General features: G+C 44.6%; 1 protein-coding gene across 1 annotated transcript in view; it reads right to left on the bottom strand.

Annotated features, from left to right (window-relative positions):
* The window catches only part of CPLANE1 (ciliogenesis and planar polarity effector complex subunit 1), a 35,224-nt gene that overhangs the window by 2,020 nt on the left and 8,097 nt on the right, over positions 1-25,107 (bottom strand). Inside the window, exons 11-47 of the mRNA XM_053454551.1 lie at positions 24,675-25,107; positions 23,978-24,177; positions 23,680-23,760; positions 21,760-21,924; positions 21,031-21,198; positions 20,335-20,557; positions 19,785-19,921; positions 19,105-19,322; positions 18,604-18,768; positions 17,973-18,111; positions 17,460-17,569; positions 16,984-17,139; positions 16,207-16,315; positions 15,634-15,913; positions 14,064-14,997; positions 13,581-13,741; positions 12,739-12,869; positions 12,149-12,267; positions 11,355-11,431; positions 9,569-9,764; positions 8,678-8,971; positions 7,723-8,445; positions 7,022-7,185; positions 6,545-6,665; positions 6,307-6,364; positions 5,881-6,012; positions 5,507-5,644; positions 4,757-4,872; positions 4,320-4,545; positions 3,679-3,929; positions 3,306-3,390; positions 2,764-2,907; positions 2,458-2,488; positions 1,760-1,876; positions 1,429-1,603; positions 849-910; positions 359-526 (exon numbers count right to left, since the gene is read on the bottom strand). The exon at positions 24,675-25,107 is cut by the window's right edge and continues 304 nt beyond it. Coding sequence (XP_053310526.1) covers positions 359-526; positions 849-910; positions 1,429-1,603; positions 1,760-1,876; positions 2,458-2,488; positions 2,764-2,907; positions 3,306-3,390; positions 3,679-3,929; positions 4,320-4,545; positions 4,757-4,872; positions 5,507-5,644; positions 5,881-6,012; positions 6,307-6,364; positions 6,545-6,665; positions 7,022-7,185; positions 7,723-8,445; positions 8,678-8,971; positions 9,569-9,764; positions 11,355-11,431; positions 12,149-12,267; positions 12,739-12,869; positions 13,581-13,741; positions 14,064-14,997; positions 15,634-15,913; positions 16,207-16,315; positions 16,984-17,139; positions 17,460-17,569; positions 17,973-18,111; positions 18,604-18,768; positions 19,105-19,322; positions 19,785-19,921; positions 20,335-20,557; positions 21,031-21,198; positions 21,760-21,924; positions 23,680-23,760; positions 23,978-24,177; positions 24,675-25,107 — 7,207 coding nt within the window. The remainder of the gene's footprint in view (positions 1-358; positions 527-848; positions 911-1,428; positions 1,604-1,759; positions 1,877-2,457; positions 2,489-2,763; positions 2,908-3,305; positions 3,391-3,678; positions 3,930-4,319; positions 4,546-4,756; positions 4,873-5,506; positions 5,645-5,880; positions 6,013-6,306; positions 6,365-6,544; positions 6,666-7,021; positions 7,186-7,722; positions 8,446-8,677; positions 8,972-9,568; positions 9,765-11,354; positions 11,432-12,148; positions 12,268-12,738; positions 12,870-13,580; positions 13,742-14,063; positions 14,998-15,633; positions 15,914-16,206; positions 16,316-16,983; positions 17,140-17,459; positions 17,570-17,972; positions 18,112-18,603; positions 18,769-19,104; positions 19,323-19,784; positions 19,922-20,334; positions 20,558-21,030; positions 21,199-21,759; positions 21,925-23,679; positions 23,761-23,977; positions 24,178-24,674) is intronic.

The following is a 25,107-nucleotide window of genomic DNA, read 5'->3' as shown; positions in this document are numbered from 1 at the left end:
CAGTACATCTTATGCTGAAACCCCAAAATGAAGCCGGTACTTTAAACGTATTTACTGTCGATCTTCTTCTAATTTTAACAGATGGAATATTAGTAATTAGTAATAATTAGTTGATGTTACATTTCCCTGGATACACCTGGCTAGATACCGATCATCTGCAGCCCTGTCTGCCAACTGCTACCCAAATCCAGACACACCGGCTGGGAGATATCTGCGGGGTCAAACGGCACCGAATCGCAAAAAATAACTTCTTACCCCTCTACGTAGAAACAAAGATAATGCACACGTCACGCGGTCTGACGTGTTATAAATAACCAGATAACGGCCAGAAATATCTGCATAAACACGATGCATTTACCCTTTAGGAGAAGCACGCGTTCCCAAAGCGACGGAGGCCGGTTTTCTCGACGCGGTGGGCTTGGTTTTGGGACTTATCACCGGGATCTGTTTGGCTTCCGACAACATCTCATGCATGAGGTTCAGCGCATCGGAGACGCGATTACCGTGATGCTCAGACAGGAGGCTCCTGGAAATAAATGCAGGATTTTAGATTTCTAACAAAGCCAAAAACCAGAACAAATCCATGTTGGGTCTCAAGTCTTGGCACTAATGGGAAGTTGTGTCCCGCGAGCCGTTGCAGAGATCACAGAGCTCTGGATTACAATGTGGCCAAACGGGCTGGTAATAACCATCGATTACAGACGTTCTAGACTCACTTTCCCACCTGAATCTTGGCTGAATGGTATTAGTTGCCAAGAACTTTGGGCCAACAATCAACTAAGAAACAAACATCCTAAACATTCTGATCCGTGCAGCATATTTACTACAAAATGTAAAGCGAGACTTACTTATCTTTCTCGTCTTTCTCTCTCTGGTTCTGTCGGATTACCTTTGTGGAGAAGAGAGAGTTCTGGGGAGGAAAAGAAAAAACACATTATGATAACTGTGATCTTACGTTTAAGGTTTTCCCCCTGACAGACTTTCTTTTCCTCCATTCACCTCTCTCTATACCCGCTACTGCCCCTCCAGAGAAGATTATTACCCATACAGCACCAGGGGCTTTCCCAATACGAGCATTTAGAGCGCTGATCTTGGTATCTGCGTGGCTCTCGCACAGATCAAACTATACATGTGCTTTAATTGCCCTACCCACTAGTGACTGCTTATCTTTGCTCAGCTGTAAGCCCAGGGCTTATTGGTGTAAAACAGAAGTAGTGATTAGTGCTTTATCTGCTACCACTTTCCGACAGATCCAGCATAAAAAGACGCCATTATTCAAACTGCACGGTGTGTCTCCCTTCTTTTTTGAGATGCCTGGCAACCGGTGCAGGAATCGTGTGAATAAATAATAATCATCACAAGTGTATCAGTTCTCAGTCCCTGAAACAAGAGTCTGAGGTGTGGTGCAAGAACCGAAACGCTCCGTACGGCACTCGGCTGGGGCTGGTAGGGGTTGTGTTCCATCTCTCGAAGCTGCTCCAGTTTTCTCTTGTGCTCAGCCAGACGCTCCCTCTGCTTTCTCTTCATCCACTTCTGGATCTCGCTCCTCTCTTCTGGACTCCTCTTTGAGACCTGGTGCGAAGCAGCTTTCTTCTCTCTCGCCCTTTGAATATACATAAAACACAGAGGGGTTTATCATACGGCACCTGCGTCTCTGGTTCAGTCCGGCCCTCGGCGTACACGCCGCGCTCTGTGATAAAGTTATTAGCTTGTGATGAGGAGACCCCAAACCCTTACAGGTTTACAGCGTTCTTCGTACCTGGATAGCGCTCCAGCCTGCGTCTCCGTCAAGCCGAGTTCTGCGGCTGATACTCCTCCTTCCAGAAGATCTTTCAGGATATCTGTGATATCGCGCAGACCGCTCATGTCTAGAATGCTGATCAGAGACGGTTTTATTCATTAGTGGGTGATCTGCGTGACACGGACCAGATCCGTTCTCAGACACGGAGGAAAAGACTCCGGATAACACGCAGCAGCTGGACACGCGCCTATTAACTGCCCAGCGAGCACGATTTACAAACACAGACGTTTCGGAGCAAGGAACCCCCTTTCTCAATGTGTGCAGCCCCTCTCGCTGGGGGTCCATTCCCTCGGTCTGGCTCACTATGCAATAAATAGGGTCGTCCAGTTTGGAATATTTTGTGTTCTCCTTGTTGGATTTTGGGAACTACAGCGGTGTTTATCCTATAGCTGCACAGCTCATTTATTGCGCTATGTACCCCCATCTTATCATTTTGGACACAAAAATAAGACTGTTGTGGAAAAAATACAGGCAACAGCGAAAGGAAACACTGAATATCGAATAAATTACTGTAAATTATATGATATATATATATATACAGATATTACATAAAATCAAAAGCCATAGGAGAAAAGCCAAGTTCAGATTAGCACAGAAGTAACCGTATCAGCTATGGGTGCTGGAGGGGTTGAAATCGATAAGATTTTGTGACTTACCTTTTATCCTCATTGTCTTGCTGTGCAGGAGCTGAAACAAAGTTAGGCGTCATCAATGCCGGTTCCATCTGCGTTACTTAGAATCCCTATCAATGCCAGCAAAACCAGAGCGCTATGAGCCGGTACCCAAGGAGACAGCCGCCAACACGACGACTCCCCGCGGATGCCTGGCTGGAGGTTATTTAAGTTACGGCTGACACAATAACGACATCAGGATGAGGTAACCTGATGCGAGACATCTCCTCTGTCTGCTCCTGCCGGTCTTTCCCGGACTGACCCCACAAACACGTGCCGGTAAGGCTGTACCTGCAGGACGACGAGCGTCACCGGAATCTCTTGGTGAAAAGGCAACGACTGCCGGGCGTGCGCGTGAGAGGGTGACGGCAGCGCTCAAAGGATCTTCATCGCCCTCAGAGGCGGCCTCCAGCTCCACGTCATTCACAGCAAATGCTAAAAATGTATGAATAACCCAGATTTTGGTAAAAAGCAGCTGCAGCACAAACCGCGGCATACGAACACAGCAATGTATCTATCTATATATCTATATATACATATACATACACACACGCACGCATACTTTCTGCTTTGAAGCTACTCCTTATTATAATAAAATTTGGCCTTATTTAATAACATCATTCCTAGGACTGCAGACCGAACCCATAGACATAATTCTTCAACAGCAAATTGCGACTCGTTTATATATTCCCAGGAACACTTCAGCGTTAGAAATAATTGCTTAAAATAATGGCATAAATAAAACATGAAGGTTACCGTTTTGGATTAATGTTCCGAGAGCAATTCAACGAACGTCTTCTGTACGCAAACCAGTTCCTACGAGTGACACTAACCTTTATCTGTAACCCCGTAGGAAGAACCAACAGCTTTCGGATGAAGATCAACAGCCGAGGACAGGTTTTCTATCGTATTCACCAACTGTAATAAACGTAATAATAATAATAATAATATTCGTATTTGTAATAGTGATTTGGAATCCGATCTGCCGGTGGATACAGCAGCTGGATATCCGCAGCCACATGCAAACCCAACGCGCTGCTGCTCTTACATCATCAGCCGGCTGCCGGCCTTAAAGTGCCAGTCCGGCCCCGGTGATGAATACACACCTTGATCATGTGACTGTATGGTGGCCTGTGATTGCAGGGGCATGACCGATGAATGTACTAGAATCTAGATCAATGCAACACCCGATGCCCGGGGACTTACCAGCTCTGTATTGGCAAAGTCTCTCTCCATGCCGTCAGCCATGTTTTGCAGGGCTGCTAACTGGGCATCCATCTCCTGCAGCCTGGAGAGGGCACGGTCCGTCCCCGCGATTACGGCTGCCCGAGGTCGTGCGACCGGCTTATCGGACGGAGGGCCGGTGGCCTTACCAGCCAGCATGCTGTATGTAACCGAGTCCGCTGAGCTGGGTGTCCTCTCCAACCTCTGCCGCTCTTGGGCCTCAGACACGTGTTCTAAGAGTGTACAAAACACACACGTGTCTTACATGTAAAGGTTTATCTTATTATAGTCTTATGATGAATATATAATACTCCGCACGTGGACAATGAACATTTCAATAAGCGTTTATTGTAAGCTAGCAATCCTGACAAATATTTGGTTAAAATGTATTATTTCGGTGTCTTCTCAAAGCAAATATTTTTATAATATTAATAAAGTTCTCAGTCTAAAATAAATGTAGGAGGTCACACACAGGCAAATAAATACACTGAATATTTCTCGAGCGATAAGATTCACCTAATCAATGTCTAGCTTTCCTTCTGAGTCCGGCAAAACAAGGTACCTCTTTTATAACGGGTTAAGCGACAGCATTATTTCTTCCATGGCCCAAGATGCAATCGTACCTGTAGCGTGGTAGTGGCTGTCAAGTGCGGCTCTTGACACAGAAGCAGTAATGCGATCTGGTTCCTCGGGGGTTGGATCTCTAGATTTTTCTGTCTCCTCAAAATCCAGAGGGTGCCACCGGTCACCTTCCTTCTCGGATGGAGCTACGTGCGCGGACGGGCCTGGGAAACCCTTCGGGAAATCTCCTGCGTCGATGTCTATCACACTGATATAACGATGCCCGACCTGCATCACAATAATGGGGAAAACGATCATTCATAAAGTCTGCGACCAACAGACACACGATGGAAGTGATTGATTCATCTAATTCCCATTTCTGTATCAGAGTAGCCATCGCACACGTTCTCTTTATTATAATGATTTGGGCATTTGTACGTTAACATAATAGTTTATAAATCGGTGAAGCTCTGTTTACGACGCACGCTGAACGTCTTACGTGGATTTGGGGAAGGTCCGGTCTTGGTGGCGACGTTCTCTCCTCCTCATCCTGGAAGCGAAGGTTGAGAAGCAGCTCTGGAGGCAGCCTCAGAGGAATATCCCGCGGAGCATCGGCTAACAGACAAAAAAACACCAGTCAATGACTCGCCAGATTCCAGATTTCATGCATTTTTATTATTTACTTTGAAATCAGAAATCAATAAATGAACAATCCATGGATTATGATAGCTGGATTGGCAAACGTACGGCGTGGAGATGTTTGGGATGGATCTGATTTGTGTGATGCTGTCCATGGGGCGGCACAGGCAGCGTTTTCTACCAATATGATAAAAACTACAAAGACAGGTACCCCGGTAACGGTTTAAAAACTGCACTTATCTGTGTACAGTGGAATATTTACAGTCTTTAACATGTATTTAACCTGAGATCTGGTTTTATTATTCATATTTTATCAAACAGGTTTTAAGAGAGTGTTTAATGTTGTTAAAGGCACCGGCTGCAGCAGAAGAGGGGTTAATTTATTCATCTTCCCCCAGAAATAACGGCCCAGGTTAAACGCAGAATCCTCACAATAAGTGCACTGCTGGCAGATCATTATTGGTGACAAGCAGTATGCCAAGAATCACGTGGAAAGATCAAGTCCGCCAAGACGTATCACAGTAAGAATGCAACACGGAACCGCTAAATATTCACGGATAAAAGGAAAAATCTGTGCAGGTTCTAAGTGGAGCTGGCGTGATATTTATACGAGACGGAGGCAGACCTGGGGCAGGACGAGAAGCAGGCGATGGAGCATTAGGTAAATCATCACACCCAGTCCCTTTATTCTCATAGGATTTTGTGCATTCATTGGGAAACACAGCAAGAGGCGAGAGCTGGACAGGCCCTTGGAATCACAAAGCAAGAAAAGTTATCAGACACGTCGGAAGGCAGACAGATATTAATCATTGCGAGTAATCAGGTAAAGCAGAGCGGAGATCCAACGGCTGAACGCAGCCTGCGCAGACACCAAACTGATCCATTAACACAGTAAACACAATCACAAGAGCGTTACAGAGGATCACAAATGGTTACGGGGCTCCACAGCTCTCAACGCAGAGAGGGCTGAGCTGCTAAAGTTACCAGAATCTGTGTTAGTCCCGGCATCCTTGATCTCGGGGGCCGTCTTCGTGGTTGATGCCATGTAATGTAACTCGGCCACGGATGGGACCGGATCCTCTGGGATGTCCTTTGACAACAGAGACTCAAAAGTACCTGAAATAACACAACGTCAGAAGGACAGCAGGCACGATCCATGCACAGTGTACTGTCCGCTAAAGAGTTAAAGTCTTGTCACAGGTAATTAACCCCTGGCTGGATGCTAAGAAGGTCTATTTGATAGTAATTTATTTTGTAATATGATCATAAAAACAGCAATATAATTCCTAACGGGATCTGTGTACATGGTTAACTCTTCATGTTCTGGATGATCTGGAGGCGTGTCCCGTTCACACATTGTACAAACGCCCCGGTGTCTAAACATTCACCACTGTAATAAAATGCACGTACCCAACGGAATAACAAACTCACTTCTCTCCTGACATACAGATGTCTCCTGGAGCAGATCCTAGGAACAAAAACACACACAGACACGCTAACATTAATACAGAGGAACATGCGCGGGTATTCTCCTCTAAGTCTAATAAAAAAAATAAGATTTCTCTTCTAACTTTAATTTAGTCCAATTTATGAAACGGGACTGGCTGTGTGAAGAGCGTCAGATGAAGCGCGTGTGTGGATCTCATACCTGAACGTGTGCAACCTCATCAAGATTGTTTGGGTTAATAATTGAAGCTTCTGGGCGAAATGTAACAGACCCTTTCTTTTCCCTTTTATCCTCTTTTTGCTGCCGGGAGCGCCTCTTCTCCCTATTAATACGGAAACGCGTTATGCATCTAAACCAGCGGTGTTTTCCTTAAAAAAGGAGCGTCAAAGGAATAATACGACTTAAATTATTACCCCCTCCCCTAATTATATACCAGACAATATTAATGCATTTCTCATACATGAAGAAGTATCACACAAGTAGTTATTCTGAGCATGGACCTGGCCTATAACACCTGTGGAAGGCATTAACCATTCATATCATTAACCAATAGCAGGGTTTAAGTGCTGTACTGGCTGTATGAGGTCACTATCCACCGACACTTTACCCACACAGCTTAGTGAATAATCCCCGTTTGACATCTCACGCTGTTAACACGATATTTCCTTTATAACGTACCTTTTCAGGCTATCACCCCTCTTCACCACTTCTTCAAATTGCTGAAGGTTTGCCTTGAGTAGAGGCAACGAACCCTCAGAAGTGCCTCTGCTGGTGTGATCTCTGTGAAACTCAAGAAGGGTCTGGAGGGGGAGCAGCCTGGGAGCGGGACCACTGGGTAAAGTCTGTTAGGAAAAAACATGAAGAGTAAAGTTCTGTGAATGGATTGTAAATTCCGCTTCAAGATTTTACTAAATAAAATCAACACAACGTTCGCTGCTACTGAGACATATAATCCATATGCTTTTCCGTAAGCGTCTATACATCCTCTACTTAAACTGTCGTCTGTCCGGGGACAACGGGCTTTGTACATTGACAGTGTGTGGAATAATGACATCCAAATCTTAAGCATAATTTAAAAGACTTTCCAACATCCAGTGCCTGATTAACTAAACCACAAAACATTTCACCTCCGAGTGCGGACTATGCATTATTCGGGGCAACTCAGCCCGTCTCATAGCACAAACTCATTAAGGCGAGGTCATGAGATGTTTCATTTCGGCCTCAAATGCAACTTTAATGAATAATCCTCAGTATATCACCAAGAAATGAAAACCTACAATGTTACGTCTCCAATAACCCAGCACCAAAAACTCCGACCATTCTCCAAACGTGAAAGACGATTCATCTGCAGCATCATGGCGCGCATGGCCGGTATTTACCTGCATCTGCCGGGGGACGCTGGTCTGCAGTAGTTTTAACGATGTTGGAGGTAACATTGTCACGGCGTCTCGTTCTGTTGTTGGCTGCACCGGAGGAACTCTGAAATCAGGGGCTGCTATTGGTGGGAAAAGAATCACATGCTCTGTACGCAGATGCAGTAATGGAATTCCTGCCGCCGGGGTGGAAGCGGGACCGGGTGAAACGTTCTGAGGACCTTTGAACATTCTTTCGGCGAATGCGTTCTGACTGTACATGGAAACACCTGACCATGAATGGTGCTCCTCTGCAGGCCTCCTATGCAGCATGTCTGCCCACCGCGTGTTCTCTTCGGTTTTTCCTAATGGTTTGAGATGGCCTTTACTGTGATCTGGATTCGGTGGCTCCTTAGGGGTTACTTTGCGAGAACTATGGATGATCTGTCCAGCATCAGCTGGAGCCCATGCTTCCCGAGGAGCCGTGGGGCCTTTAGACCAAGCAAACTCTTGGTTCCTGCTTCCCGGAATCACATTTAAGGGTTTGAAACTGGGTTGGGGATGAAGTTTAAGCAGTGGGAGGCCATTAAAGTCAGCCGATACTTTGGCCGATGGAATCAGCATGGGAACTTTGTCTAGAACAGGAGGAGGTGCCATTAGAGGCAAACCCACAGCGAGTCGATCCGGCTTCTCTGAAGTCCTTTCTTTCTCTTTTTCATGATTCAAAGAAATATTCAAGTTGGGAAGATCCTATGGAGGATTAAAGAAAACATCGATCAGTAACATTCTAAACGTTAAGCAGTACAAAACACGTATGTAAGGGATGATCAGTCGAGAAGAGCCATGAAATGAGCCTCTAGATGGTACAAGTTCTTGGTCAAAGGGTAGTTTATCATAAAGTAATCATAAAGTAATACATCGAAGAGGACAGATGCACCTTTAATACAAAAATCAATCTAAAATGGATTTTAAGGACCCGCACCATGTTTTCCTTGTTGCTCTGGTCACGGGTAGCACAGGGCTCACCGCTGGCAGCCATGATTGTTGTGGCAGGTTGCGGTTTCCCAGGTCTGTCTTTGGTTTGTGTTCCAGGATTTGTGGCGAAGTCATTTTGTATGTTTTCTGGGGTCTGGGACTGAAAAGCAGCTTGCAGCCCCGCAGGATTCACCATCTGGTTTGCCCCAGAAGTCTGCGGCAGCATGTGTTGCAGGTGGGGGAGGGCAGCAAAGGAAGACCCCACCACCTGCATCAGGCTCATGAAGTTGATCTGCTGAAGCTTGAGAGATACAAAAAAATCCATAAATTAGTACAGGTTTACCAAAACTGTGTCTAAAGAGGAGTAAAACTGAAACATACCAGCGACACATCTCAATTCTAATCTTACATGTGGCATTGTGGCTATTAAAGGGACAGCGCAGAGTCCCGGGCAGTATAATCTACACACAATGCATATTAAAGTACTTGCATCCTAGAAACTTAAGGAGAAAATAATCACTGGCCTTTAGGAGAAGCTGCAGAGCCCAGTGATGTTTTCACTGCTTCAGGCAGCCAATCAGTGGCAGGGAAGCGCTCCCAAATGGGAGTGGTTTCCACAATTTTCACATTGGTCCAATTACAGCCCCGAACCTGGAGTCGGCCAATCCCGTGCTGGAGCTGGTAATTCGTTTATCACACACCAGGAGGCACATCCCCCGCATGGCAAATAGTTGGGGTGGGATAGATCGCAAAAGCAGAGATCCTGCAGAATCCCCGAATACTTTACAACGGGGACACCAGAACTTAAAACGACCACGCGGCTATCATCCGCATTGAGTGTCGCTTTAATACAAATTACACATAAATGTTGACGCTGCGCACAGCCAGCGCATGTTACCTGTAGGAGCCTAAACATTTCATCCTGAAACAACTGTCTGACGGCCTCTGATGTGTTCGCCGGCCGGCTGCTGTGCTCTGGGGGGGCAGCCTGCCGGTTTATTATGGTTTCCGTATCAGGCATGACATCTGGTGTATCCAAGACAGGCTGGAGGAGATGAGGCTGTGCCTGCGCTGTGGGGCTCCGTTCACCGATCCTAAAGGACACCAAGATACCAGACGTAGTATGTTAGTAAACCAAGTGATCTCGTCGAGTCCATCCCTATACAAATCATAACATAGAACGGCAACGGCAGTCGTGTCCGAGTCTGATTGGGTAAAATGAGTCTCTTTACAAACAGAGAAGACATGTCTTAAAATATTAAATATTCACTCGTCTCTCCAAGCGTTTCTAGGAAACTAACCCATAACGGTTGCTGTACTTTAACCTGTTCCATGTATGTAAACAGAAGGTCACATATGTAAGAAGGTCTCGGCGTTTTGGGTCATACGTCTCCTTTAAATGACAGATTACCTTGAGATTTCTTGTGCGTTCATTTGTAGCCGAAGCCTGCAGCAATGTTTGACGTCCGCCTAACACAGATCCATAGCGTGGGTCTGGGAATTGTATCTTTACAGATTAAGCCAACGGATGAAACGCTTGCTGTTGACGTTTGGTCTCCATGGCAGTAATTGCCGGCCCGTGTTAAGGCGTGTGCACACAGGTCATTGGGATAACGGGCCATTGTTAAAAGGGTTTATCTCGATCATTTAACCATTACTGCGCCATCAAGAATAATAGGTAAGGAGCGTATTGTTCCCCCCGCTAGAACGCAAACTAAAACGTTCCCATTTGGAGACCAAATAGTTGTTTATTAACAGAATTGTCACCAAAAAAGTCACGACTCGGCTGCTAATATCAGGATTTGAAACTGATTAAACGGTTATAATGTTGCGAGGAATAAACCGACCCAGCCAATCAGAAAGCTCATACGACGGGCTTAGTAACACTTAGGAAAACATAAAATGCTTAAGGATCGTCTATAAGGGTCCGGAAACCACTTTTGGTGAGCAGAGGTTCTGTTTGAAGATGCCGGATCAAATGCACATTTTACAAGCTTAACGCTTAGGGGTTTATTTGCTAAACAGTGAGTTTAGCAAAACATTTTCACAGATGTCATTATGTATTATGATGGACCAAGCCCATAGAGTTTCTGCGGGATCGCCCTGTATAAAGCATGGTTAAACGTTGGGTGGGCAGACAGGGCACTCGGGCAATTCACAGGAGTGGAGCCACACGCTCCTTCATGGAGCTCCAGTTTTGGTTGGCATTGGTTAATATTTGGGAAAAGGCGATGAGAAAATGGATGTTGCTCTGTTAGCCCAAGAGAAAATCGGAGTGCTTGGTCAAAGCTGATATCTTTTTATTGGGCAAACACAGAAAAAAATATGTAACGTTACATAGTCAGAGATGTCTTGTTCAGACAGAGGGGAGACTTATGTGATCCCGGAAGCTTACAGTACGTAACATTACATATTTTTCTCTACTGGCCTAAAAACAGATACCAACTTCCAGCCAAGGACTCAATCGTCACGTCCAGACACGGTCATAAATAGCGCGGTTCCCGTCTTGTCTGCTGTCTTCCCATTATAGATGCATGAGCTTACAGTAATGTTCTGTTTTCACCTTTCTATATGGATTTAAGGCGGTATGGATACTTGATTAAATGTATTACTTTCTTCTGTATCATGCTGTTGGACTATATTTTGATACATTAGATATGTGTAATTAAACATTAAACACTCACCGCTCTGGCTCATCGGCGCCCGGACTTGCGGGCTGCTCCTGTTCTCGGGCGATCACAGACAATTCACCGGGGGCTTTCTGCACAAGAAAGAAACAAGAATAAGTAAGCTCGCCGCTCGGTATGGGTTACATACAAAACTTCTCCTAACTTAGCTCCATAATCATGAAAGAACATACAGGACTTCAGTACAAAGACTAGGTATCGGCGTATGTCTTTTCTGCATTAGCATGGAGTATACGTTACGATCAGCCTTTTAAACGTGAAATTAAAGTTCAATTATCTTGTTTATAATTAAAGTTACCGGATATCGCCTTACTTAGTGCTGTCGGAGTTCCAGGCGCCTGAGGTGACGGCAGTCCCCATTAAATTAATGATAAGCACCAGGAGGCTAACGTGGCTAACGTGACCAGGCCAAGAGTAAAGTAACCCAGTGGACTGGTTCCAAGCCGACATTTTCCATGTTCTCGATATAACTCAATCTGCCAAGGCCCTTTTTAATGATAACTGGAAATAGACTGTAACAGAACATCCACTACACTAAAGGAGGGTCTAGAACTGTTTAGATCTCCTCCAGTCCATGCTATCCCCACTTTATTCAATAAAAGGTTATTTCAGACAAACTTACTTAAAACACATTCGTGCTCATAACAAAAAAATATTACCACCGTTTGTAACCCTGCTCAGTTACAACCAAACCGAGTGATCTCTCCTCAATCGGAAGTCAAAAACTCATGCATTCATTACACATCACACCCCGAATGGGCCGTAACATCCGTGCAAGCAGCAACGCTCACCTCCATCCGCTGGGATATGGACTGAATGCTAACAGAGATGTTGGGGCTTCTTGCTGCGTCGTCAGTATCATCATCTTGGTCATCCGAGGAAACATTTGCCAATCTACACGTTTCTTTTTCTAGTGGGAAAAAAAGAAGATGAAATCCATCGTGTATGCGCGGCTGCGTGCGTCCCTTTTATTTAATTATGCAGCAGCAGCATGTTATCCAGGCTGACCTCATCACCGACTTCAAACCGCGATCACATCACAGGATCAGCAACATAACAGAGGAGGCATGTTTTTCCTGATTCATAATTATCCAGGGACTGCTTGGCATGTGACACAAAGCCAGGGACTGTTGGGTTGTTGCCATAAGAATATAAAAGGCTTCTGAAACCTTCAGGGAAAATAATAGAATGGCTGATCTGGTAGGGTTTACTGTTACGCAGCACCTGTCACTTTTTCCCAAACTTATTATCTGTAGCTCCACAACAAACGTACTGGCATTTAAAGAGTGCAATAAGAAATATACATGTATTTAGAAGCTAACCTTACTTGAGACCATGAGATCCGCTGCTTTAACACCACCCTGGATAAGCACACACTAACCTTCTGTTTGTGGCGGAGTATCATCGTCATTTCCCGCGGCCACGTGGAAATCAGCAGAGCTTTCCTCATTCGGGACAAAGGGACGTCCGTCTTGAGTCACTTGCATTGCGGGGCTCGCTCTGGAAGGAATCCTGTAAATAAGATAAAAATGATTATCTCCATTCCTGCAGAGGTGAGGCTAAGTTGGGCGCTGGCCATTTAAATGATTTATTGTGATACTGCATGAGTGGATCATATACAGCAACACGGCTAAAAGTAAAGATGAAGCACGTTTGTGAACCGTAGTGCTGTATAAAGATCTGCACCACGGCATTAATTACTGTAAGGTCCTTATCCGGGGTCCTGAAGTGCCACAACATATTTGCCAATTAATTATTTTGCTAATTAGCATTATTCAAATGATCCTCTGGGGACAAATTGGTTGCTATAATAAGTAAAAGGGTTTGTAAATCGGCCAAATGCATCTGACTGCATGTAATGTATTCAGTCAGATCCAGCGCTGAACACCTATTTTGTTTTGGAAGAATGCATATTAAGAGAGGTGATCATTGTTGATCTTATTTGCATGTGCCTACCCAGAATCCCCTGCGGTTGTGGCAGCACCATGAGATTTCTGAGGGAAAAATAAGCCTTCTGGCTTGTCTGGTGTCTGTAGATGAGTGTTTAGTAATACCTCTACTACCTCATTAATTTTAAGTGGAAGGGTTTCCATCCCCTTTACCCACCATAACTTTTGTTATTGGTATTAACATATGCACAGAGGTTTAGCGTTACTCACTGGGTGCTTTAATAAGTATTCTTTTATAGTACGGGGTGTCAGGTACAAATAACACAACACTCACTCAGACCAGCTGTGGCTTTCTGAGCGTTCCTCAGATATGGTGAGCAGTCCTTCTTCTGACTCCGCGTGACCGGCATCCATCTCTGGCATCTCGCTCTGTACAACCGACTGGCTGGGAAGCGGCTGGGAAGCAGGGGCGACTATGTAGTCACCCGACGGAATCTGACAAAAGTAACAGATGCATGTTACAAGAGTAACGAGGACAATGACCACAATGGTAGAAAAGGACAAATGAAAATTAAATATTATTACATATATATTAAATATGGCAAATGCCCACATATCGGATATGCAAATAATAAACAGTGCGCTAAGTGCATGATCGATTATAGTTCCACTTTTCAAACTCTTCTACAGAAAATATAGATTGGGAAATACATTTTTGTGATTTGTCAGGCTCAAGAAAAATATTTTATATAAAGAGCGAGTGCTGCCAATTATATTGATTACAGATCCCATTTAGAAATTGGGACACAGTCTGTACCTGATATCTGGGGCGATCACGGTATCCACACCCCATGTAGGGCTTTTCTAAAAGCCAGATGGAAGTAAGGATGGCAGCAGAGGAGGTTTTCACCCGGATAGCTGCGCCCTGTGACAGACACGGTTCTGCTTTGCCTGCGCTCCAGAACAGCCTCCTGTCTGACCATCTAACCAACCATTCCACCAACTTGGCCTCGTTGCCGAACTTCATCTGGAGTTCCAACCCGAGCTCTTCACTGGGCTGGAAGTTCCTGGTAGGATTTACCCTGTAGCCGCATCGATTAAAACCACTTAAGTCACAAGGAAGATCTTTAGAAGACACGCTGTCTCTATCGCAGACTGGTGTTTTTCGGGCTTTTAGACCAAACAGTCCACTCCTGGCTGGGATTTTTGATTTCACCTTAAGGAAGGATTTATAGGATGCCGCTTTCGCCTTTTCAATCATTATAGTTGAAGCAGCATTGGTGGTCCCAATGCTCAGGATAGTTGAAGCAGCATTGGCGGTCCCATCAGCCGTGCCCTGATTTTGATGCAGCGTACCCTCCAAACCAACAGAATCATTGCAAGGAGCAGAATTTACATCATAACAGGAACCCGCTCTGAATACACTTTGGATGCCGGATTTCCCCAGCTTGCGCTTCAGTGTGGTGTGAACGTCAAACACCAGGGAATTTAGTTCATGTTCTCGGAGATGATGGGCAAATGTTGTAAGGAAAGGGATGCCGGGCTCGCTGTAACGTAGAAGATCCTTTTCCAAGATGTAACTGAGAAACAGGTCTAGAAAGTTTGTATATTCTTCATCGTCTCTCTCAAATTCCCAAACGCCAACTTTAGGCCAGGCGTGCTCGGGTTCGGTGAGAACTCTGCTCTTCTGTCCGATGGCTTCATTTGTTGGGTTTTTCTCACTAAGATCCTGGACAAATTCGCCATCTGTTCTGTAATGCAGGTAACACAAGCACATTATACAAAATACCCATTGGGAACGGGTTAGGGCTTTGGGAGTTGAGATTTACATGTATTCTCTTAACAATCAGTTACCTCTCGCATTTCCGCTGGTCACGGAAGGCTGTATGTGATCACTATTAGTCCCGGTATTAGCAGAAAGTCTATTACCGGAATCATATCTGGTCTCTACACTACTATCAGTTTAGTACAATTAAGACAGACCTAAGAAACCCCCAATCTATTGTGTTTAGAGATATTATTATTATTATTATTATTATTCGGTAGCTTTGCGGACAAGTTATTTTTTGTCATTAGTCATATTATTTAAGTTTTCCCCGCTTTATATAGCAGTTTTAGAACTGTAAATTATATGCAGTAAATAAAAGGTAAGTTTTATCTGTCATTAAAATATGTCTTTTAGGGCTACATCAGCATTAGCCAAGTTTTTCAATCTGAGCGACACCTCCTGCTGGCCATCATGGGCATTTTTAGCAAAAAAACTAAATAGTGGGCAATTGCCACATATTTTTACATATTTAGCCCACTGCACGTGTAATCCATATGGATAAATTGCCTTTTGGGGATGTTTAATGCATGCTATGAAGTCAGATTAGCCCTCGTGGTACCTTTCACTTGTATCTTTAGTCATTTGAGCTTCGGATAAGGTGTCTGCTTCACTGTACGTCTGAGACCTTCCGAAGTCGGTCAAGGTGCTCCTGCTCAGAGTGGTGCCCAAAGAGAACCTGTCGTAGGAGTAAGACTCTTCATCAGACGCCTCTCCGAGCGCAGACTCCCACAAGTGCGATTCAACCGGCCCAATGTTTCTTTGCACTCGGCGGAGGGCTTTCACCCGCACCCTCTGCACGTTGTGAATGATGACGGACATCATCTCTTCTCCTTGAGGTCCTATGGCAAACAGCCGCATACTCATTATACAGAACGACACACATTTCCGCCGTAACATTACAACAGATTGTTTTTTGATTAAAAAAACGTAAAAAAAGACGTAAGAAAATAAATGCTATGTATGAGCGCAATACAAGGGTCACACTTTTGTCACTTCCTGATTTCTGCACCCATATGGTGGAAGATGGCAGTGATAGGAAAGAAATGAATACTTTAACCATAACGTTAGAGAAAAGGAAGTAAACTAATATCTAGCTAAAAAAAATCCTGTGAGAAGCTGTGAAACGCGTTACCCTTGACCATGGAATGCCGGAGACGCTGCTGAACAGAATGGTATTTCTCCCTTAGCGGTACCCGGACAACATCGGGGTGCGGGAAAGCCTTCACCAGGATCTCTGCAACCTAAACCAACACAGATTGCATTTATACATTAACACCATAGCTAACCAGACACTGCGCACATTAACCGATAACTAGATTTAGGGCAAAAACTAAGGCTTAGGAAAACACGCAAGATCCATTTGCCTCGGATTCTTAGAACAATCGCCTGACTTTACCCGTCTGGTTGGCGTCTCATTTTGTCTCTTATATAATAAGGTTACATTCCCAGAACAGTCAAGGAACATTCATATTTACTCATCCAAAATTAAAAAGGGAGAAAAAAACAGAACAGGCCAAACTCCAGCATTCACATATGGCACATCGCACACAGGTGTTTTGCCACACCAGACACGGCCCCATAGCACCCAGTTCACAGGTAATTAATCTGCTGATGATTACTTTATTCATCCTTCAATCAGTATAGCCTGCGCGAAGCAGACTTCCACCAAGAGAGGAGAGAACCCCTGAAGGGACGCGTTTCGTGGTTAGCAGCGCTTAATCATTTTTGTTTATTGGGACTGCCTCCAATCTGGGCATTAATTTTATTTATAGTATTTGCAAGCTCTGTGCCCTGTGGGCTGTATCGTTGCACGCTCGAGTCGGTAGCTAGTGGGGTCAGTAGCTGTTGATATGTTTTAGCCGAACGGATTTACAGTTGTAGGGTTGTGAAGTTTAGAAGAACGTTTTACCTTCTTCACCGTCGGCAGCTCACTGACCAGACTCAGGATCAGATCCTGAACCAACTCCTCGCAGTTCGTGATGCGGGAGAAAGGCAGCATTCGGCAGGCCCAGTCCAGCACCTCGAAGCAGTGGGCCGTCACGCAGGGGTCATGCTCATTCACAGCCTAGATAGATAATAGAATCACACAAAAGCATCAGACGCTCAGCTGAGTGGAGGCGAGCCATCATGTGCAGGACATTCTGCATTTAGCCAAGTGCATCTCCTGCAGGGCATTTAGTGGTGGTGGTGGTGGGGCAGATGTATTTGGGGGGGGGGGGATTCTGATAGGGACCATGACCCTATCATACGCATTAAAGTGCATATGACGGCTGGAGTTTTAATTAAGGCAAACCTGTGAAGCAGGGAAATTGATACTCTGTCAACGTATACATTTCACCGTTACGTACGTCCTGTAATGTAATATCTTATGGATCAGCACCTTACCTTAACCAGCTTGCTGCCGTCCCTAGCCTTCTGATACCGTCTGCAGCAGTAAGAGAGTCTCTCACGTACATGAAGCATCCAGCACAACGCACAGAGCTCTCTGAAGCAACCTGCAGGAGAGGGGGCAGCCATGTAATATGCGTGTGTATGCAGTCCCTGCGATATCCCCCCGACTGACCCAGGGAGCTGAAGTACCACTCGAGGTTTGTGTCGTCGAAGCTCCTTAAAAAAGCTGTGAAGCGGAGCACTAAAAGGCGGCTACTTGGGCAAGTAGCCATAATACAATGATATATACGGTATTTATTATTTCATATATATTCTATAATACTGCCCTGCCCACTTATGGTGTCAGCCCCTCCTCTTGCCACACCCCCTGTGACAAGACCTGAAAAGCTGTGGGGGGCATAATATATATATTTTCCTATGTATTCCATAACACTGCCTGTGATTATGTAGGAAATGTTGAGCCAAATATATAAAATACATATATCTCTAAATGTTTCTAAAACTAACCTATTACAGTTGAAGTAACCGGATCGCTTTGCTGGACGTCCGAAGGCTGAGGTTTAAAGCACGACGTGGCGTTGTTGGCGTAGTTGAGCAGAGTCTCCGGTAACACGTTCAGAGCGGGAAGAGAGCCTTTAGCTCGAATCTGGGGAGATGATAAAGTTATTTCACGAGTAAATTTAACAGCCTGCTGTTCCAGCTGACAAGGAAGGTTAAATCCATAAAATCCAACGGATGGCAGCAAATAAAATAAGGAGCCAGAGGTAAAACCTAAGAGCCATCTCCACCTGTCTGCCGGGATTTGTCCAACCGTCCGCATAGAGTACACAAGGCAGATTTCAGACACAACAGGGGAAAATATATATATTCTTTTATTATTTTACAAAACTGACGGATAATCGAGACTCTCTTGTGCCCGAAGTGTATGTCTGGGATTTGTTAGTTTCCCTCACGTAGGGGAATTTGATATACGCATAGAACTTAAGTTATACATGTTTCTGTAACGGTGCATTACTATGTACTGCAGGCAGCTCCGAAGCCACTCCAACCAACCCCTGACAAATAGTTGGTTTAATGCCCCCCATGCTCACAAACTTAACGGCAATGACATCTATGGAAGCACTTTGCCACGCGGTACCTTGTGCATGATTTTTCTTGCTCTTTTTATCTGTTTGATGTACCACTGGGCTGCCGGGAGAGAACAACGAGCCGCACGTAACAGCAGAAGAACCCGCTGGAGAACCCCCGACAGCTTCTCGCGGCTGCTCTTCTCCGCTTCAAAGGGCAAATCGCTGGAATCCTCCTAAAACGGACACACGACAGCAGGCCATGGGGATATTACACGGTAGCGAGTGTCTATAGCCCAAAATAAGGCAAAGAAGTAATAATCTACATGGAGAACTCCAGGAACGCAATAACACAATAATATATCGAAACACGAGCATTATCTATAGGATGCTAGAACAAATTAGAAATCATTCCAGCTTCATATACATTGCATGGTTCTAGTAGTTAACACGGGGCTCTCTAGTTGTTCCAGAGACTGTATAACGGTTGGACACAATGACCGTGGTTAGGAACGCCATCGAGGGCTTGTGTCCTTGGTTTTCTTTAGATAGTGTGAATGTTTAACTCTTACCTTGCTGACGGACGCTGGCTGAGGACAGTACAGAGGTGGTGCTGGGAGATATAGCTGCTCTGGCACTAAACCGGACAACTTTCTGATCAACGTCTTGGCAGAAACCATCAACTGAAGAAGGGTGTCTGTGAGGATTTCGGCGTTCGCCATTACTGCTGCTTTCAACATCTCTTGCACAGAGCTAAACAGTATGTCAGCATCTTCTTCCTCGATCGGATCTACAGGGTATCAGTGCCAAAATATATAGCAGTAACATTTAATGAAAAAATAAGAACAAAAAGCATGTACATTTCGGCTCAGACGTTTCATCAGAAATTGAGAAAACTTTTCTTGGACTTTAAAATCGTGCAGTTCCACTTCAGTAAAACATTAACTACTCTCTTTGGCACATGAAGCAAATCAGTTTAATTTCATTCTTTCTTCTGACCGAGAGAGAGAATTGTTTAAGAAATGTTTCCCTGTTTCTGTAGCCAGGACCACCGCCTGATGACGACACGTCGGCAAAAACGTAAAAAAAAATATTTCCAGGGTTTCTGCATTCAAAGGGTGCTAAAGATGCCGTTTCTAAAGCGGTATTTATTAACGTAGGTAGAACATCAAACCCTTGCTTCCCTGTATGAAACATGCACCTCCTTTTCACCTTTTCTGCTACCGTAATTTGAAATGAAATCGCTGATTACCTGTAAAAAGCTTCTGTCTGTCGGGATCCTTAGCGGACGTTTCGGAACCTGGGCGGCCTAGAAAAAATTGGAGCTTTTCGCGGAACGTATGAGCTGGATTCAGAGTCGGGGGCAAAGGGGGAGCTTTGCTTTTAAATCTAAAAACCAAGTAAACGTTATAAAAACAATTTTAAAAAAAGCCATGCGACAAAAACTTGAACTAACTAAATCCGTAGCTACTTGCAATCCCGTAATTAAATTAAAAATAAAACAGCCTTAAACCTCTTTGCTTCTGTTAATCTAACACTATAGGCAGCCGCTTATTAGCAGTACATGGCTTGGTGTAGGATTACAACTCCCATGATGCTCAAATGGTTTGTGGCTGGTTAAAGATAATGGGAGTTGTAGTGCCGCAACAAATACACAGACACCAATTAACTACATCTGGTTTAAACCGTGATCATTTAAAATGGATTGTAACTCGTTACCCTGAAGTTATAGTTTTATATTAACAGCAGCTAAAACAGCTTTCTCTCTGCAACCAAATAATTTCTATGGTGTATCAACATACTCATCGCAGAGGCTCTCCTGGTACATGTTATAAGCGACCCCCATGGAAACAGACATCTTCCAGTCTCCGAGTTTATTCGCCAGCCACGCGGCCTCTGCCATCAATCCACTGACGAGAAGCAGGTCGAGCACGTACTCCACGGTCCACACGCTGGAAAGACTCTGGTCTCTTACTGCACCGGCAACCAAACCGTGCTGGAGTCTGACGACGCGGGGAATCCGGTCTGTAATGACGACGTGTAACCTTTATATAATGCTGTTACAATACAGGACACTGAACATATTTAACACGAATAGAATCTAATAGACACAAAGGCGCTGTGCAGAAAGCCAGGATTATATGAAAAATACTCAGAATTATAAACAGTTATGGTGTAGCACAAACTGCAATCCTATGGTATAGACTGTAACGACTGCAGAGTCTGGCAATGGAAAACATATATACAGTTTGAACTAGATTCACTAAGGCAAAAAAAAACAAACAAGTTTAATGTAATGGGGGGGGGTTGCCATATATTAACTACATTTAGCAAGGTTTCTTTGGCTTGTCAGACAGCGTCATTGTTTTGGAGAGCAGAGTCATCATACCGCGAGACACAGATCCCCCGCTGAGCAGAGTCATCATACCATGAGACATAGATCCCCCACTGAGCGGAGTTATCACACCGCTAGACACAGATCCCCCTGATGATTATACCTGAGACAATGTGAAGAGGCAGCAAAACGCTGACATTGTGCGGGGGAAACACGTAAAGGGGCTGGTTAGTGAAATAGGCAGCCATGAATCGGCCCATGGACTGGATCACCGCCAACGCCGCCTCGTGATGAACATCTCCCAACATCCATTGATCATCCTCACAACTTCCTGAAAGAGACACAAGGACCGGACATGAGACTTCCCTTTTAATTTGCATCTATCACTTATCAAATAACAAAACTCTTAATTAGCTCTATGCAGGTCACATTCTACACTTCCAAAAAATTGAGTGAGATGGCTTATAATCTCCATCCTAAGGATCAGTGCACCGTTTGGCCACCATTTGGCCTCTATCCTTCTGGAAAGGGGTCAAAAGAAAAAAAAAAAACAGCATTAACAATGTAGCATCCTGTTGAAAAGGGTTACCTGAATTGTCAGGCTACCCGAATGCTGCGCTGGATACACCCAGCAGTGTATACTAATCGGCAGCGGAATATTTTTATATTTTAGACAATGCTATGCTTCTAACTTTGCAGCTATAACAGCTTCCACTCTTCTGTTAAGGCTGGTGCCTTAAGGGGCTGACATGGTTTTGGTCATATAGTATATGACGTTATTAGTAAGTTTCCAAAGGCTATTAAAATAAGGCAAATAGGCATAATAATTAATTACCAAATTCCAAATAGCTGAATCTGCTAACGCGGAAACATTCAGACGGCACGCACTTACGGGGGGCATCCTGCTCTGTGTCCTGAAGAAGACTGGACCTCCGCAGCAACTCTCTCACAAGCTGGTCGCATACCCCCTGAGCATCATTTAGGTTGTAATTATACAAGTGACAATAAAGTACTGCCAAGTAATACCGAGTCTGAAGAAAGCTTGCTCTCTTCCCTCCTAAGTAGGAACACAAGCAGGTGGTTTTGTTCCAATTGTTTTCAGTAATAACATCACAGAGCTCAATAGAGAGGTCAAAATTATAAAATAAACATGAAATGATGTTTGGTTTTTTCCTGGCCATCTTTAATGTAGGGCTGAAACAACTAATCGATAAAATCGATAATAATCGATAATGAAAATCGTTGTCAACGAATTTCATCATCGATTAATCGGATCTATTTTCATCGAATATAAAAAGAGGTTTTTTTCAGAGCAAATGCTCTGAAAAACTCCTCTCCTTATATAATCCGACCTCAAACAGAGATCGGATTATAACACCGGAATCCAAATCCCCCGCGACGCTGCAGGGGACCTGGATTCCCCTCACTGTCGGCCGGTCTCTCACTTCCGTCTCTCTCCCCCTCCCATCTGCCTCCTCCCCCCTCCCATACATCACTCTGCGTCTCTACCCGGCACCGTTACTGACAGGCACTTTCCCTGCAGCTTCATAGAAGCCTCAGTGTAAGCTGAGTAACGGAGTCTGTCTGTGCGATGCAGACCCCCACCGGCTGACAGAGAATCATCCTCTCTGATAGCCGGCGAGGGTCTGCATCGCACAGACAGACTCCGTTACTGCCCTTCACTTACACTGTGGCTTCTATGAAGCTGCAATGAAAGTGCCTTCAGTAACGGAGCCGGGTAGAGAGGCAGAGCGGTGTATGGTAGGGGGGAGGAGTCAGAGGGGTGTATGGGAGCCACCCTCCAATACACCACTCTGGCTCCTCCCCCTCTTATACGCCACTCTGCCTCTCTACCCGGCTCCCTGGTGTCTTGTCAGAAACGGAGGTTCACAGGAGGCAGAGTGGAGTATGGGAGGGGGGAGGAGGCAAAGTGATGTATGGGAGGGGGAGGAGCCAACGTGATGTATGGGAGGAGGCAGAGTGGAGTATGGGAGGAGCCAGAGTGGAGTATGGGAGGGGGAGGAGCCAGAGTGGTGTATGGGAGGAGGCAGAGTGGAGTATGAGAGGGGGGAGGAGCCAGAGTGGTGTTTGGGAGGGGGAGGAGCCAGAGTGGTGTATGGGAGGGGGAGGGGCCAGAGTGGTGTATGGGAGGGGGAGGAGCCAGAGTGGTGTATGGGTGAGTTATAGTGGTGTATGGGGGGTATTATGAATTTTTAGGGCATATAGGGGGTATAAGGCATATGGATATTAGGCATATCAGGGGGGCATAAAACAAATCTGGGGGTAAAAGGTATATCAGGGGGCTCAGTTGCATATCACTGGCATATAAGGAGTATAAGGCATATCAGGGGCACAGTGGCATATCAGGGGGCACAGTGGAATCTGGCATATAAGAGGTATAAGGCATATATGGGGGCAGAGTGGCAAGCTGGGGGTCAGATGTGCATAACTGGGGGCAGTTTGGTAAATAAAAATTTTTTTTTTTCTCAGTTTTTATTAAATATGAAAAATAGTTAGCATATGAATTAATATTTACTAATAACTTTGTATTAAAACCTAGTTTGAGAAGCACTGTGTTTGGGTTCTTGTAGCTTTTATTATTATGTCAGTAAAATAAGAAGGTGAATAGAGAGAGGCCATTGCAATAAAGAGATGAAAGTGTAAATTGTATGTTTTTTATTGCAATTTTTCTTCAATTTAAAATAATGTATTTTTTTATCCGATTAATTGATTAATCGACAAAATAATCGGCCAACTAATCGATTATTAAAATAATCGTTAGTTGCAGCCCTACTTTAATGTTTATTTATACCTTGAACGGTGGTTTCTAGCAATGCACGTTTCCAGAATTCCACAGACTCCTGGTACGATCCAAGCAAGAAAAGTTCTTCACCTACAGGAGTAAAAAGGAACATTCAATAGTTTAATAATCACAAGTCTTGGCAATCTTTTCAGCTCCTTTAGCTTAAAATTCATCCTGAGTCCCAATCACCTATAGAAGCCATCTCACTAATGTCTACCTGATCCCTGAGATACACATTACAACTTGTTGAACTCTTCAAAATCACAAAACCCAAAACTTTATGCTCTTAACCTTTATGAAATCTTACCTTCGATGGGCATAAGGCGCAAGCCCGGGTCCAAACACTCTCCAGCGGACTGGAGCTCAGCCTGAACGTGACACATTATTGATTGGGTAATTTTCATTTCACTCTGAACCTGCTTTGAAGGATTAGTCGCTCCCCGCTGGGTCAGCTGAGTCCGATACCAAAGAGTCTGATTATACAAAAGCCTCCATAGGGCTGCCAGCCTGAAACAGAGTAACAGCAAAGTCAAGAAGTCTGACACACTGAATGAGAAAAGCATGCCTTACACTAAGAGCATTCTAGATGCTGAACCTCTCCCCTTTTCCTGTTTTCTGGGCTTCTTAATAAGAAAGTTATCAAAAAGCCTGGAAAATGTGTAGAACAGGAAATATTATTGCAATTATTACACATTTGGGAATCTGCTGAATAACTCTAAACCATTTAAACATATAGCAGATCGTGCCTACTTGTTCAACGGAAGGGGGTTAATATACTCAAATCACTATATTGGAGTCTGTTTCACACGGCCCCCAGTGTATTCTACTACATGCAAATTGGAGCATGTTATTTGAGTTAGAAAATAAGACTTGAGTGTCATGTAACTGCTCCCCAGCCGCCTTCACTGAAAGCAGGGATCATTCTTGGGGTAACGCATAACGGACTCCAACTCTCATTAATACATGCATGCCGACTAGACTGCTCCTTTAATGTTATACCATACCTCTTTTCTGTCTTGGCACCGAGGCTGACAGGCTGTGGGGGCTCCTTAAAATCAAATCCCACCGACCAATCTTTCTCAGGGGTATTCAGTGCTTCGAACACAGGAATCTTCATGTGGTCCAGACATGCCCCATGCCTCCCATCGGCTGACACGGAGACGCTTTCACAATGTAAGTTATAAATAATGTTTAAATGTCGGGAAACCATCTTTAACAGACAAAAGCATCCAATCAACCTCTTAGAGTAGATTTCTCGGCCGTGTGCCAGTATCATTTTAGCCGTGTCTGAGGTCAGTTTTATGATGTGCTTGACTGCTTGCTTTGGAGCTACATCCCAGTATAAAACAGTCAGGCATTGCTGTATAACGGTGAGGTAGACCACGCAGGGATTGGGTTTCCCCATTTTCCTGGATGACTTCTGACTTTTTAAAGCTG

This window comes from Spea bombifrons, chromosome 1 (assembly GCF_027358695.1).
Source record: "Spea bombifrons isolate aSpeBom1 chromosome 1, aSpeBom1.2.pri, whole genome shotgun sequence".
NCBI lineage: Eukaryota > Metazoa > Chordata > Amphibia > Anura > Pelobatidae > Spea > Spea bombifrons.
Note: the sequence above shows the minus strand (reverse complement) of the source record. Positions and strands in the feature narration are given on the sequence as shown.